This window comes from Oreochromis aureus, linkage group 16 (genome assembly GCF_013358895.1).
Source record: "Oreochromis aureus strain Israel breed Guangdong linkage group 16, ZZ_aureus, whole genome shotgun sequence".
Lineage (NCBI taxonomy): Eukaryota > Metazoa > Chordata > Actinopteri > Cichliformes > Cichlidae > Oreochromis > Oreochromis aureus.
Genome location: NC_052957.1, coordinates 1,919,216 through 1,935,320, shown reverse-complemented (window position 1 = coordinate 1,935,320; position 16,105 = coordinate 1,919,216). Strand labels below are relative to the sequence as shown.

At 43.1% G+C, this 16,105-nt stretch overlaps 1 protein-coding gene across 1 annotated transcript in view; it reads left to right on the top strand.

Moving 5' to 3' along the window:
* Positions 1-16,105, top strand: part of lrp1bb (low density lipoprotein receptor-related protein 1Bb) — a 270,456-nt gene that overhangs the window by 60,593 nt on the left and 193,758 nt on the right. Inside the window, exon 2 of the mRNA XM_039600082.1 lies at positions 8,123-8,242. Coding sequence (XP_039456016.1) covers positions 8,123-8,242 — 120 coding nt within the window. The remainder of the gene's footprint in view (positions 1-8,122; positions 8,243-16,105) is intronic.

The following is a 16,105-nucleotide window of genomic DNA, read 5'->3' as shown; positions in this document are numbered from 1 at the left end:
GGAGCTGCACAGGAACTCTGATTTTTGTAACTTTTTGACCACCGCTGTGGTCACCGCTCACGAAACAAGAGCCAGGGTGACAGAAAACGACATTAATAATCCTTTAAGCTCTTAAATTTCAAAAGATTACTTCTGGCTGTCATGTGGGTGCACTGCCACGCTGATCCATCTGCTAAGCGTTTCCTTTCCACTACTGTTAATTAGCCCAGTCCTCAAGACCCACTTAGCTTGCATGTTTTGCGCTGTAGACATCCTGCAGACGGCTGCACATCTGATCCAATTAAGAACTACACGTTCACCTGACACCTCAGTCAGATCAGGTGTGAAGAGCTTGGTTCTCGTTCAAATCGGAGACATTTACTGTAAAATCTTTACAGGCAATTATAAGACATTGCATAACATTCACATCTTGTCATAAGAAAGCACGGTGCGGTGGCTAACCCGAGTAAAAGCTTTAACATGCTCATCTTAAATAAATAAATCAATAAAATGGGTTTGAGAGAATTTCAGGAAATAAAAGAAATCCCCCAAAATCAAACCAATAAATCCCTGCACCTCAGCATCAGGTGAATTCATTCTGATTGTTGTTGGCGAGACCAGCACAGACCCGTCACAGTCTGATAAATTACAGCTATAAATCACCTCGCTCACCTTAATATTTGCGAGGATTCAGTTACTTTAACTTCACCTAACTGTTTGCAAATGTTTGTGCAATAAGACAATAAACTCATCAAAACCCCACAAAGGAAATCAGAATGTTTCGAGAGCTGTTTTAATATGTTGTGAATCTTTTAATAACTGTGATAATATGAACAGTAATGATTGTTATCGGGATTCATTTCCCTTGCGCACTCTTAATGTTATTGAAGTTGTAACGTATCAGATAACGTGTCAGATATCAACATCATTCATGCGTTGTTCACATAATTCTTGTAATATAGTTGTTTCTTCATAAATGCATCCTCTGCGGTGGGATAAAAGGGTAGGATCGCAGCTTAAGATCGCTCTCATGAATCATTCATTGTTTACTGGTGCAGGGATTTGTGCCAAGGAGCAGGAGGCCATTCCACCATTGTCTTCTGAAACTTTTCATACAGTGCTGCCTTTTAATAATTTGTTGACATGCCCCTGCTGTTGTTGCGAAAATAAAAGTGACCTCTCTCTGTAGTGAAGGTCAGGCGGTATCTAATGAAGGCCCCAAAGCCTACAGCATTGATTTCTCACCCGCTTCATGGCGAGAATGCAGAGCTGCTCAGCATCGCCACAGGGGATGGCCGCGGGTACAATCTGGTGTTTCCTGGAGACAGTTATGTCGTATTTTAGATTCTGTAAACATAATTGCTTATCTCTCGCAGTACATTATTATTTTCTCCCCTCCCGTCTCAAACAAAGCTCTGTCTCGAGCTGGCTTGGAAAAAAAACAACTTCTGGAGTCGAGAAGAAAGAGATTTAGGGCAGCGGATCGGACGTGCCCGTAAACGTGCGGGCGTGCGTCCAGGAGTGCTGTGACATTCTGCAATCGCTCATCAGCGAGCAGAGTCACGGCACTCTCTCGTCCTCATATGCTGATCAGATTTGACGCGGATGGCATTTAAGTCTAAATAGCACATGGCGTATGTCACTTCTAGAGATACGCTTGTAATAAAGATTCATTATGCAGGTGTGAGGCGTCATTGAGATGCATCGCACTACTTTGCATCTTTTGGCAGATTAAAGATATGAAGATTAAGGGAGAGACCGCATTATACTGTTGTTATACTTAATAACCTGCTTGGTTTGGCTCACAGCCCCACACTCATCCATAATGCATGTGACCTGCAGCTGGCCGGGATGCCAAGTGGACTCTGACGCTGTGAGACGTTTGAGATCACTGATGTATGTGCGCGTCTGTGGACTCTGAGCACATCAGCACAAACTTTGCGAGACCTTTTCCGGTTGTGAGTTCAGCCCACTGCAGATCAAACCCGTGTCAGTGCGTTCACCTTCACCCTGTCACCATTTCATGGCTCGTCCCTCCACAGAGCACTACCTGCTCGTTAAGTGCTGACGTATCGACCTTCTGAGAATACTGTTTCCAGGTCAGAGCCTCGACTGCGTAGGCTCAGGCTCTCCTCTCTTTCTAGTCCTGTGCTTTTAGTATAGATAAGTCTAAAAGAGTCGTGTTTTTCTTCCTCAGACAGGCGTTCAGTTTTTGGTGATGTAAGATGGAATATTCTCTGCTCACTGACGCTTCCCCTTTTTAAAATTTCATGATATTTCTGTAGCTATCTGGTAACTAGCCTGACATTGTTATCCCTCCAAAGATTTGCTATTTCTTTAAAATAAGACAACAAAACATAAAGCACAGAAATATCTCAGTCAGCACATCTTCATTCAGTAACTCTATCACTGACTCCAAATTTGTCTAATGTGAGTCGTCGGTGCTGATTTTGCTGTTTGTCGAGAGCAGTTACACTAATCGCTTTTGTGAAGTTGTGGATATGAAGGCTGCTTTGGAAGCAGACGTGGCTCTTATGTCGCACAGAGTCTGTGTACTTGTGCTGCTGACTGAGAGCCGTCGTGGTTTGGTGTCAGAGTCACTCAGGTCTTTGTACTTATTCCTCTCACTCTTATTAACAGCACTCACAGGATCAGTGGTCATTAAAAAGCCTCTTGTTTGTTTTTGACCTTCTGATGAGTTTGAGCAGAATCTTCCACACGCTCATGTTCGCGCACGCCAGCATGTCTGCACGTGTCACTGACATGTTTGCTTCTCTCTGGCTGCTCGATGACCTCGACCACCTTAAATATAGCATGGGCCCATTGCACTACCCTGTCCTGTCCAGGGGGGGGGAGTAACTAATTACACTTACTCAGTTACATTTACTTGAGTAAATGTGTGGAAAAAAATTACTTTTGGGAGTAATTTCATTGGTTCCAATGTCATTGTACTATTGTACTATATATGACTGTGCAATGACAATACTTTTCACTTTTACTTGAGTAAAATTATTATGAAGTAACTCTACTACTACTCTTCTGGCTACTTTACTCAGAGTGAGTAACTTCAGTGAATGAAGAATAAACACGTTTTAACCAAAAATGGAGACACAGACACAAACATGCAGTTTATGTCAAAGTGAGACTTTAATCTTTTTCTATCTGCTGAGCCTGTTGGGCCATTTGGAGAAGTAACACCATATATGTCACTGGAAGTACTTCACCCTGTTCTAATATGTGTATACCCATGTATGTGCCTATTACCTACATTATTATTTATAATCATGTTATTTATATGTAGTATTCTTTTTCTTTTCAGTCTTTCAAATACCAAAATTTGCACTAAACTTTATATTTCTGTCTGATTATGTCTTTTTTAAACCTTAAATCAGATGTTATGATCAGTTACTCAGTACTCAAGTAGCTTTTTTTAACTCTTACTTGAGTAAAACTGGTTGAAGTAGTGCTACTGTTACTCTACCCACCTCTGGTCCTGTCACATTCCCACAGCGTCCTGCTGAATGTAGCACCGAGTAAGCAGCTTATTTAAGAAGCAGCCTCTTGACTAATAAATATTCTCAGATCAGCTCTTTCTGTTTCAGCAAAGCTGCTGTTAAATGCACCTTTTGCAGTCTGGTGCTGCACTGCTGCTTTTATAACACAGGTTTGGTTGAACAGGCCTCTGGCTTAAGACTTATCCAGTGTACCATATTTTGAACTGTGTGTCTGATGCAACTGGGGGGATTATAAGGCCTTAGCAGTTTGTAGTTTACCTCATTGGAGTATAATATTGTTTAGAAAGATTTACAGAGGCCTCAGCTCTTGTGTAAGTCTGAATTTAATGGGAGAGAGCAAACAGGACAGTGGATGCCTTATTGCAACATGCAGGGTGAAGAAATATGTTGTGATGTCTGAGCGCTCATGCTACACCATTTCAGGCAGAATAATTGGCTCAACACTCCAGAATTCTTACATACAAAAAGGAAAAGAAAATGATCCAAATACAGGGTATATACTACAAAAGACTGCTGGCTGGTCTTGCTTGGGTAGGTTTGCAAACCATCTTCCCTGTCTGCCTGCCTCTTAATAACTCTTTCTTCCTCTGAAAATCTGGCACATTTCAAAGGCTCAATGACTTTAATGAGCCACAGTGTTGTGCCAGTGTGGCTGCTGGTGTCTGGAATGCCGGGCTGTGTTTCCCACTGCTACGGTAATGCAGCTCGTACGGCTGTGTGCTTCACGTGCACAAGGTGGAGCTCACCTTTGTAAAATGTCTTTCTTGCTCTAATTTTGTTCTCTTGCAATCATCACTCCTGTGATGTGTGTGTGTGTGTGTGTGTGTGTGTGTGTGTGTGTGTGTGTGTGTGTGTGTGTGTGTGTGTGTGTGTGTGTTACGGCACCAGCGTCTTATGAAAATACAACAATCTTCAGAATAGAAGAGGAACAAAAGAAAAGTGGAGCAGTTACTTTCCTTCAGTCGTGCGTTCGTCCCCCTGTTGTCCCCTAACAGCTGCAGGGACGGAGCAGCCTGTCAAGGAGAGCCTGTTTGGAAAAGCAGAGGGGAAAGATGAATTGACATAAGAGGTCATTTGCTTTGCTCATATTTGGCCCCTTAGCTTTGAAGATGAAGTGGCATGAAAGGAGGTAGAACATCAGTGGGTAACTGGGTTGCTCTGAGGTCCAGGGACAGTTTCTTTCATGGTTTCCATCACAAGCTGAGGAAATGGCCCTTCTGTCACCAGCCCTCTGCTTTTTAGGAGTAATCAATTCAGCTCTGAAGGCGTAGGAGACATCCTCTTAGAGACTTCGGCAAAGTGAGCGTGTCCCTGCCAACCTCAATCCCAGCATGTGCTTATTGATGCTTTACTATTTTATGTAAATAATGTAGTCGCAATACTTAGCTTTTATATAGTGTTTTTCTTTTTCCAGTGCACTGAAACCAATGAGCTCATACATGCCACTGTTAAATAATCCTAGAAGCAGCTGTGTATAAGATCAAGAATGCATGTAGAGGAAGCTCCCTGTGGAGAAGAAGACTGGAAGCCCAAATCTGAGAAGCCAGTCAGTTAATTGGTTAACTGAGGTCATAAATGGGGGCCTTGGGAGACGCAACATGGATGGAAAAAAGGTACAAAATGTCCTGAAGGGTGAACAAAGGCTCACAGTTCTGACCACTAGGCCTAAGAGATATGTCACAGGAGCAGGGAATAAATGACCTGCTCTACAAACCATCCAGAGTGCAGGTGGGAATAGTAGGGAAGAGGAATAGCACCGGGGTAGATCACTGAGAGCTGAACAGTGCTGGAAGAACTGGGAGAAAGAGGTGTGACACACCACCAGTGCCAAGTGACTGGTGGACCTAAGAGCAGAACACAGCGACTCCCCAAAACAAGAACTAGTCATCCTCACAAAGGCAGACATCCAACAGCGAGTCTGCAGAATGAAGAGCTGGATCTAACATCTAACATTATCCACAGCTGCTGGCTAAAGAAGCTAACGGCACTCCATGACTGAGTATGCACGAGTCAATACATGAGCACAGCTCAGAAAGCTAAAGCTAACACCAGAGAGCCAAAGCACCAGCCGGTGGTTGGTAGAGCAGTACAGCAGGACTCTAAGACCAGGCCTGGATTCACTACAAGAAAGCCTACGACTCACTGCCTCATGCACGGATACTGCTCCAGACTAAGAGTGTGCTAATAATGCTCATCACCAAGTCAGTGGGACTGTGGAAAACAGCACTGGAGCCCAATTTGAAGGAAGTCGCACAACATGGCAGCTAAAGAAACCCTACCAGTGGTTAGAAAAGGCCAGATCCATACAGGCAGGACTGTAGCACAGCTGACAGGAAGTTACACACTGCTGTGTAGTGGTGGGCGGATCAATCCAAATATCGATTGTATTGATACCAAGTCGGCATCGGTATCGGATCGATACCAGCCTGGTGAGATCGATTCTTTACTTTAAGTTCTGCTCTTGTTTGCAATGCTGTGGCTTCGGCAAAGACGAAACAGCCAGGCCGCCGGACTCGCCGCTCCTGTGTGGGCGCAGAGCAGCCACGCTTTGCCCCCCCTCACCCTTTGTGTTTAGATGTTGCGCCGTCACGTGACTTAGACGCTTTGGGGGGGTTAAGTTGTTTACATATTATTTTTATTTTGTTGTTTTTGTTGTTGAGAATTTTAAATGTATTTTTTGTATTATAGTTTCTCAACAGTACTTGTTTGTTTTAAATCGTTTACTGGTTTGCTTTTTATTTAGTAAAATGTATTTATATAACGCTTTTCACAGATACAATCACAAAGTGCTTTACAACAAAAAAAAAGAAAAATGAAAAGAATGTAAATACAACAAATAAGTAAAATACAACATAAAAACAAATTAATTAAAAGCTTGCCTGTATAAAAATGTCTTCAGCTGCTTTTTAAAAGAATCAGTGGATAATAAAGCATTTTCTATTTAATTATAAACTTTGTCGTAATTATGTCCTGGGTTTTAACTATTTAATGATAAAAAAGGAAACATCATAAAAAACACTTAAGGTCATGAAAATGAATTGAGATTTAGCAATTCAATGAAAAGTATCGATATCGGTGATACTGGCACTTGGTATCGGATCGATGCCAGAGTAATCAGTATCGCACACCACTGCTTTCTTCTCTTAATACATGAAACTGTCATTTTATAAACTACTTTTTGTATTTACACGACTTATCTCTATTTTTAAAATTGTTTGATGATCTGAAAATGTAAGAGAGAAAAAGAAAAACCAAAGAAACCAGGAAGTGTGTGTAACTGTGGTTCATCCAAGACTCTAATATGTAATTTGTTTGATGATGTTGAGAGAAGCTCATTTGACTGCCAGTGACACTGTGGCGTACGTGGAAATTATTTGTGCTGCTGTAACGAAGTTTTGAGAAATATTGGGCTCAGAAGGACAAATAAAGACGACGTGCTGCCTGGACTTACCTTTTTACCTGAATCTTAATTATTATTTTTCTTTAAAGTTTTGAGCGCTTTCATGTGTAATTTAAAAAATGTTCCCCTTTAAAAATTGAGAAAAGGACTTTGCATATTTAAAAAAAAAAAGGCCTTGATTTAAATTGTAAGATTTGAAATATGTTGCATCAGTGGGAATACAAGGAGCGGAATGGATGAGATGTTTGACCTTTTCAGATTTGTCCCTGGGTGGTGCATTTGCCGGAGGGTGCCGGGGGCAGGGAGCAGCGGTGTGTTGAATTATCACTCCCACTGTTGAAACGCTGCAGACCTGATCCCCACTTGCTTCACTCCCACCACTAATGGGTTAGGAACACACTGGGAAAAAGATGGAGCGAGCGAGCAGGAGGGGGAGTTAGAGCCCGTCTGATTGTCTGTGGGTTAAGCTTTGAAACAAATTGCGGCTTTCGCTCTGTGCTGAGGGGAAGTAACGGCAGGTCATATTGTGGTGTCAAATCTTTAGCGAAAGCTGGTGTCATTCTGCAGTGTGATCGAACTGAGTCTGTGACAGCTACCGGCAGGAAACATGTCAACGCTTTGATAGATGCTCGCTATATTGAAAGGCTATGATGACGTTTTAGTTGACTGGGCTTTCACTGAACTCCCCTGTTCCACCATCAAGTGAAAGCACAATACCGAGAAGGCAAAAAGATAAGAACAAACTTGTCGAGTTGCGTTGTAATAGTTTTCCAAGTCACGAAGGACATCGCGTCTTTGTTAGAGCAGAGTAGCTGTCAAAACTACAACGTCTGGGCAGCGCCATGTTTTTCCTGTACAGAAATGTGTGGCCTCCTGTTCTGATAAGAACTGCGGTCTGCAGAAGACGTGCCGCTGACTTAAGGACAGCTCTCTGCTGATTGTAAGCGAAGATGTGCATACGCTCTGTATACTCTTGGAAATGTGATCTGTGTTCCTCCCGACTTCCTGCATCGATGATGATAATTCTGCGTACAACAACACCTCTGCACACAAGCATTTGCATTGAAAGTGACAGAAGTCACGTCGTCTCCATTCGCTCCTGTTGTAGTGTACGCCCAGCGCATGTTTTGTGCCGAAACATGCGCTCATGCATGTGTTTGCTCAGTACCATCACCTCATGCTGCATCTTTTCTGTCTCCTTCTCCACCCCTCTGCTCACGCCATCCAGACATCTTGTGTGACGTAGGGGAATTTCACTGTCACAACCACGACACCTGCGTCCCCGAGGACTGGCTTTGTGACGGCGAGCCTGACTGCCCCGATGAGTCCGACGAAACTGATCACGTGTGTAAGTTTCTCATTCCATCCATTTCTTACTGGTGCACAAAAACCTGCCATATGAAATTCTGCCATAATTCCTCATTTGATACAAAGTCTCATGTTTGCAGAATACAGACTCATACTAACACCCAGCACACAACATTATCTATGTTTTACCCTAAAAGGTTACGTTGTTTTTATTTATTTGTTTTCTGTGTCTGTGGTTTCCTCCTTCATGCAGAACAGCAGCTTTGGTGATTCTGACGAAACTTATGGAAACAAAAATATCATTTAAATATGCAAAAAGTAAAAAAATACACATATTTTGAATATGTAAAATAGAAAACACATAATTTAAACATATGAAAGGAAAAAAAATTAAATATGTGATTTAAATCTATGATTTGAATCCAGATGAATCCGAGTGTGGATGTCTGCTACGGGTTGTGAAAGTATGCATGCAGCATTTACAGTCACATTTGGACACTTTGACTCATTGTGATGTGACTGAGATAAACTGAGCTGACCACAGCTGCTGATCGACTCTGTGCCTCCTTGGATTTCTGCGTCTTTGGGATTTCCTCTGGATTCTGTGGTTTCCTGCTGCAGCTAACAGTCTTGCTAGCTGCATGTGATGTGGCAGCACTGATCACAGGTGTGAGCCTGAGTTTTGCTTTTCTGTGTTAGGCTGTGATAAACTGGTGACGTGTCCACGGTGTACCTTAATTCTTACCTAATATATCATGCCATTCTCTCAGCACGCAACAGTGGGATAGTTGGAGATATCTTCTGTGGGACCAGTACTTTTTAAATTAACACGACACATCACCAGAAATGCTCGTCCCCTTTAATTTCAGTTAAATAGTGACTGTAGAAATTCATTTGTCTTGCAGATATGCGAGTGCTTGGCGCACTGCTGTGATTACTCACCGTCTTTAGTGTGTTATGATTAAATGAAATGATCTCTGTTTACAGAGATGACAGTCCAATAAACTTATCTGGAATATGATTTTTTTAAGAGCTAATGGAGATGTGTCTGATCTAGTTTAAAACCAAAACATTTTTAGCACATGCAGGGATCACAAAGCAATTACTTGGTGGGATTATTGCAAGTGCTGCATGCAAACGGATATGAAGAATCAGCTTTTCCCATCCCAGCACAGTCGTGCAAACCTTCATTTATCTTTCACAGCTGATTGGTTTATGTATAATCTCTGGGGCATTGTTATTTACAAACATGTATTATCTTTAATAAAGAAACGAGCAGCACGTTCGCAGTACGGTGACATGCATGGGTCTTTGGAAATTACCGCGACGCTGTCACTGTAACGCAGCTGAAAAAGGTAGCACAACTAAATTATTAACATTCAGCCCAGGTTCCTCATCAGTGTGACTTATCGGGCATAATTAGGACTTTATAGTTTTGGCAGTGACATCTGTGCATAAATTGTCCACAGCGCGCAACAATTATTTATGCCCTCGCCTGCAAGAGGTCATGTGTCATGTAGGCTTCTCGTGGCTGGCTCTGCTTGTTGCAGAGGAAGATGAAGGACCTGATTACGTGCGTCTAAATTACATAATTACACTTAGCAGATGTTCACAGCTGTATGCGTGCTCGCTAATGTACAACAGTGCATATGCAACAGAGATGTGGTCTGCTGGAGAAACTCCCCCGCCTCTGTGCATGCTGAGATAAAGCAACAGCCCTGTGACATTAGACATGATCAGAAAGTACAGACGGGACCTCGTAGGATGGATTGTCTTTCTCAAGATAGAAAAAGCAAAAGCAGATAGCATGACATTTACTGCTGTCTCCTTTCACCGTGGAATCGTTGTTGATAAAGTGGATTGCTGTGGGGTTTTTCTGTGCTACATATATAAGTCAACCTTTAATATCTCAGACTTGGCTTATTGCCTTTTTCTAAACACATCACCACCATTATTCCCACAAACAGTTGTGCAGGAGAGCGTGAAGCTTTGATTGCCACAGAAACTATAGACTGTTCCCTTCCCTCACCACATACGTTAGCTCTTTTCGTTCTTTCGCTTGCCTCGTGATTTGAAAGATGCTTTCGTTGTTGATGACGGCCGGTGAGGCCCAGCGAGCCGTGTGTGGTTGGGCTGTGAGTGCAATTGTCTGGAAAATAACCGGGATTGGATGTATACGTCCCTAAAAGGAAGGAAGCTCATGACAGGAGTCGGCGAGTGAATGGTGGGTAAATGAGAGACTCTCCTGTAATCATGCCTCTGTCGTGATTCAATGCAACATGTGATTGGACAAGACGGGGAACAAAATATTTTACATCAACAAAGCTGAACAAGCTGCCAACTAGAGCTGCCACAAACGATTATTTTAATAGTCGACTGGTCAACGATTAGTCGACTAATCAGATCATGCATCCACTGGACGTAAAACATGCAGCTTATTGCACCAGCATGCGTCTGCTCATATATAACTATCATTAGCTTACAGCTTGAAGTGTTTCAGGTATGTGCTGACTAAAAATAAAGACAAGATGATAGTTTAATAAACTTTTAATGAAATTTGCAGATTGTCTCGGTGGAGTTTAATAAACTCAGCCGTCTGCTCCTTGCTATCAAGTTTGCACAGCTACATTCTCGCCTGAAAATATGTTAAAAGTTTATTTTACGACCCAGAAAGAGCAAGAAGAGTAATATTAAAACTAAGTAGCTGTCGCCATTGTTGGAAAGTGGAACTGGCTGGGCTGCGCTATGAATCCTGGGATAGGTTGGGCCACGAAGGATACACCCGACCCACCCTTCAGATCTGGGGAAAAGGGGGAAAGATTTTCGGCCTCATTTGGAGGAGTCTTCGAATTTGGACAGCCTTCATCGCGTCGCTGTGATGTAATCGGCCTACAAGTGTGGCCTCAGGAGGATGCAGCCCCTGAATTTGGACACAGCTACCATACCGGGGACAGCTTCTTCTTCTTCGGGGTTTAACGGCAGCTGGCATCCTTGTACATGCATTGCTGCCACCTTCTGTTTCAGCCCGTTATTACACTCTTAAATCCTACTGATTATTCCTGAGTCTTTCAGGATCTTTCAAAGCTTCAAACGACGCGTCGACTATTAAATTAGTCGACATAATCATGACTGCTCGACTAATCATGGCAGCCCCACTGAGTAAGGCCCCACTCAGTACCTGCTTCATCCATTTAATGAGCAAAACAGCACAAAACTTTCAAAGTGTTTTACATTACAATAGATTTTAATCTGAAAACCCAGTGAGCACTGATGAGTTTTACTTCATGTAAAAAAGGCACACTGGGCCCCGCTGGATGCTCCCAGCAGACGTTTGATAACTTGTGTGATTGGCTGCTCTGCCACCTGTGGTCCCTGTGTGACAAAGGTTTAAATATGACAGATACAACATAGTTTCTACACTGTGACCATGGGCCGAGGCTTGTGCTCTAAAAAGACAATCAATTATGTTTTCAGTTGGTGCTGGCACTTTTTGTTTGCTTTACCTTGCAGAAATAAGACCTTGCATATTCATCTAAGGAATTTTGCGTGGCTCATTACAGTGGATTATCCGTTGATAGAATCCGGATTAGATCAGCTTTGCCTTACAAACAAAGACACACGACTGGAAAGTGCCCTGCCTTCTGAAACGACAGCAGAGACTGCAATAACCTGGGAACCAAGCCCCGCAATATCGGACGATGTTTACCAAGTTAAAATAAAATCAGAGGATATTTGAAGTTGTGTAGTTTATTTTGGGCGGGGGGGGCAGCGAACATTACACAGAGGAATCTGTTATCTTAACACATAAAATAGCTAATATACAACAAAATTCAGTGCCATTGATGGCCTCTTTCCTTCATCCTCTGGCTCAGCGAGAGAGATGTAATCACTGCAACTTCAGAGTCTGTGGGGAGAAGGAAGAGGAAGGTGGCCTTGGATTGCAATACCTAGAGACTAGAAGGAGGCACCAGCTTATCCTATCAGCCGGGGGCCTCACGGGATTGAACAGATGATGACAGTTATTCAGGGAGCTGTGAAAACAGCCTGCCTTCAGCAACGGCTGAAGAATACTGAGCAAAAAAGGCATTTCTCCAAATGTGTAAGTGTGGAAACAAATGTTTTTGGTGGTCAGGCCTTTGCTCCGAGGGCAGCGTAACATCCTGGGTGGGGAAAGGTAAAGTGAAAAGATTTAGTATCTGCCCAGAGTCGAATAATCACATTCCAAGTTTGTGCATCCCAGTTAAAAGGAAGTCTAAATGTCAAGGCAGTCTCAGGACACAGCATCTGCTCTTAGCTGGCATGTGTGATAAAGTGGGACAGTCATAATTCACTTTCTGCAAATGTATTTTATAAATACTTCAAGTGCTAATGGCTGTCATCGTGCAGCTCTCTCTCAGTCTCTGCATTCGCGGTACACGCTTGCACGCAGCGTCTTAGGACTTTAATCCTTGGTGGATCCTTCAGGAAAGGATTTCATGGACTTTTGGCTGGTCTCAGTAGCGCTGCCACGAGGAGCTTTGTGAATGTGGCGGACATGCAGAGCAGTGAGTCCTGTGATAGAACAGTGACTCCCAGAGGAAAAGACAATAAAAGGGGTCAGTGGCTGTCTTCAAAAACATGGTCACAGAATCTGTTTCATGGCCGTAGCGTGGCTCGACCCGGTCACACCGACGTTGATCTCAGTGTGTCGAGGCAACTGTTCAAAGACGGCTCTCTCGAGGCTCCTTCCTTATTCCCCTTTAACGACAGGAAGGACACGTCTTACCAAGCCTTCTTCTACAGCGTTAATCAGCAGCCCACAGAGAGCTTAGAACACAACGTGTGATCAAAAGGGAAAAAGGGATGAAATAAAATCTGATCCACGATTCAATACGTGTTAATTTTGTAGTTATATTACTGACTGTAATGTAGTTACTCAGTTCCTGACATTTTTTTATCTATGCCTGGGAGTTATGTTTGCAGTACGGCTGTAAAATTGTTACAGACGTGAACTGGATGTTTTCCTGTTTCTGTGTTCAGATGTGTAATATTCCTAATATTCCCAGGCCTCCCGCCAATGATCTGCCTGAACACTTGACGTCTTGTGTATCGATTGCACAAGAGGCAAAATTCCATCTTTAGCAGCATTTCATAACAAAGCTCAGCCAAACACACAGAACTTTTATTTTACCTACAAGTTATTAGTTCAGACTAAAAACTGGATTTCCATTTTTATGTACCTACCAACAATGTTTACAGTTACAAGACCTGCATGTGTAAATTTAAAGGAGGAGAATGATTGGATGGAGTGTTTTGTCTTTGTTTACATATTTGATCATTAATGAGAGGATCGATGGTCCACAGAGGTACAAAGAAACGAGCAGAAGCATTTCCTGGTTGGATGTGTGTTACTGGTGATGTCAGAGAGTCCTGTGGAGTGAAGGCGGGGTCAGGTGTTATTATTTGTCACAGGAAACACCTGCACATCATTTATGCTGCATAATCTGTGCTTTATTACATCCATCCATCCATCCATCCATCCATTCGCTTCCGCTTATCCTTTCCAGGGTCGCGGGGGGCGCTGGAGCCTATCCCAGCTGTCATAGGGCGAGAGGCGGGGTACACCCTGGACAGGTCGCCAGTCTGTCGCAGGGCCAACACACAGGGACAGACAACCATTCACACTCACATTCACTCACACATTCACACCTAGTGACAATTTGCATTATCCAATTAACCTATCCCCTCAAACTGCATGTCTTTGGACGGTGGGAGGAAGCCGGAGTACCCGGAGGGAACCCACGCAAACACGGGGGGAACATGCAAACTCCACACAGAAAGACCCCGGCCTGATGGTGGAATTGAACTCAGGACCTTCTTGCTGTGCGGCAACAGTGCTAACTATTACAGCTTTATTACAACATGGTTATAATGTGTTATAACTCAGAGAGTGACACGTTTTCTATTCTCAGGCTGTAAAATATTTAAACCCTCTTTTTTTCTATTTGTTTCTATTTTCAAAGCCAATTATTTTTAATAGGTGACAGATCTGGACTGTAGACAGTTTTGCAGCATAAACATATTTTACAGCAGAGCCATGCTGCTGTTGTTTTTGTGCATAATTTGGTTTCCAACAGCGTCCCCAATGTCAGACAGTGAGTCGAGTCTGCGTTGGCACCTGGAGGTCTGAAGGTCACGGTCATTCAGCACTGGTTTTCGGCCTTTTTCTCTTCTATGTCGTGATTTCTTTCTTAAATGATATGATCGAAGATGAACTCTTCAAAGTCTCGCCTGCACAGCCAGAAGTAAAACTGGTGCATAGAGGGACGCACACAAAGGCAGGATCAAGGACTGTGTTGGCCAAAGTGCCTCTGAAGAAAAGACCAGTATGGAATGTCCACATTTCCCAGTAAGACTGAACACTGCAGTCTTTTCTTCCATATGCCTTCCTTTAGAAATACAAACAAATATCATCATTCAGCCAGAACAACCCAGCATGGTCAGACACCGCTTGCTGTTTGCTTGTGCGTACAGTAACACCTGCTCAGGTGAGCAGCTGATTTGACTAAGATGAGCCTAATTGGCAGCATCAGCGCGTCCTCTGGTGGTATATTTATATTCTGGTTCTAGTTCCACCCGGGGCCAATAAATGAATTGAATCTAAGCTTGAATGAAATAAAAATAACACTTTTAAGCTCATTAACTAATCTAACTGTTTGCACATCTGGATGTGCAGCTGACAGAGCGCCTGTGGAAATGCTGCTTAGATGTGCAGTCTGTCTGCGACGGCGCTACAGACGTGCATTCCAGGCTGACTGTCAACAACCTTCAGGGTCTTTGTTATCTGGAAAGTCCCGTATTGAAATAAATGTATCGCAAATGTGTGTGGGCCCCGTGAGACTTGGCGCCAGTAGGTTGGAGGTTTAGGGGGTAATGTAGCGTAGCACCTTGTTATTGAGCTGAAGGACTGGGCCTTTTGCATTATGTAATATTTATTTTCCTTCCTCTTCATCTCTGCCTCCCTGCTGAGTTATAACACTTGTGTTGACTCATCAGAGAGAAAAAAAAGAAAATTACATATATCATTATTTTAAACGTAGCTGATTATGTGCTGGAACCAGACCACAGGTTATTAGAAGCTCATTAGTATGTCATCACAGCATTTCCAAAAAAACAAAAGTCAGTCGGACATCACTGTCCTTCGCTATCAGCGTGATGCGCTGCACATACATCTAGTTGGCAGGCACAATAATTTGGCTTTGTTTGTTGTAGCAGGAGGCACAAGGCTTTGAAATAAGACTTTTAATTTACTATTTCTCTCCCTCTCTGCATTTGGAGCAGAACTTATGTACACTTCCCCAGGCTTGTGCCATCTGTTTCACCAGTAGTCTCAGTAGGCAGGAAACAGACACAACAAATACTGCGCCCGCCTGTGCACTTGGAGAGAGTCGTTCTCACAAAGCCACGATATGCTTTTAAACGTCTCTGCGATTAAAAATGGCTTTTGTGTCAAAATGAAATCGTTGCTTAAAGGCAAAGTCGTCTTCGCTGCCCTCAACATATCATGTGCTCACGTTCAGCTCTGCGCTCGCTGCGTTGCCCTTCCTTCTGCCGTTTAACACGTTTCCATATGCTGGAGCGTTTTGTCTTAAGCAAAACCATTAGCGTGAAAATTTGGTTGCCTGGTGACAATCTCGTAGCCACACTATGTCTCATGCCCGTCAGGAGTGATGCACTGGGAGGAGCACGTCGCTTCTTTGTCTTTGCTCTCACAACCTCCTTCTCAACAGCTAAGCTGCACTGACACATTTCCCCTTTTGTATTCCCTCCTAGTACAAGTGTTGTAAAGGACAGCGTCCCAGCTTGTCACCTGCAAAACCCAAGAAAAGAGCACATTTCATAAACTTGACGTGCTTGCTGTCAT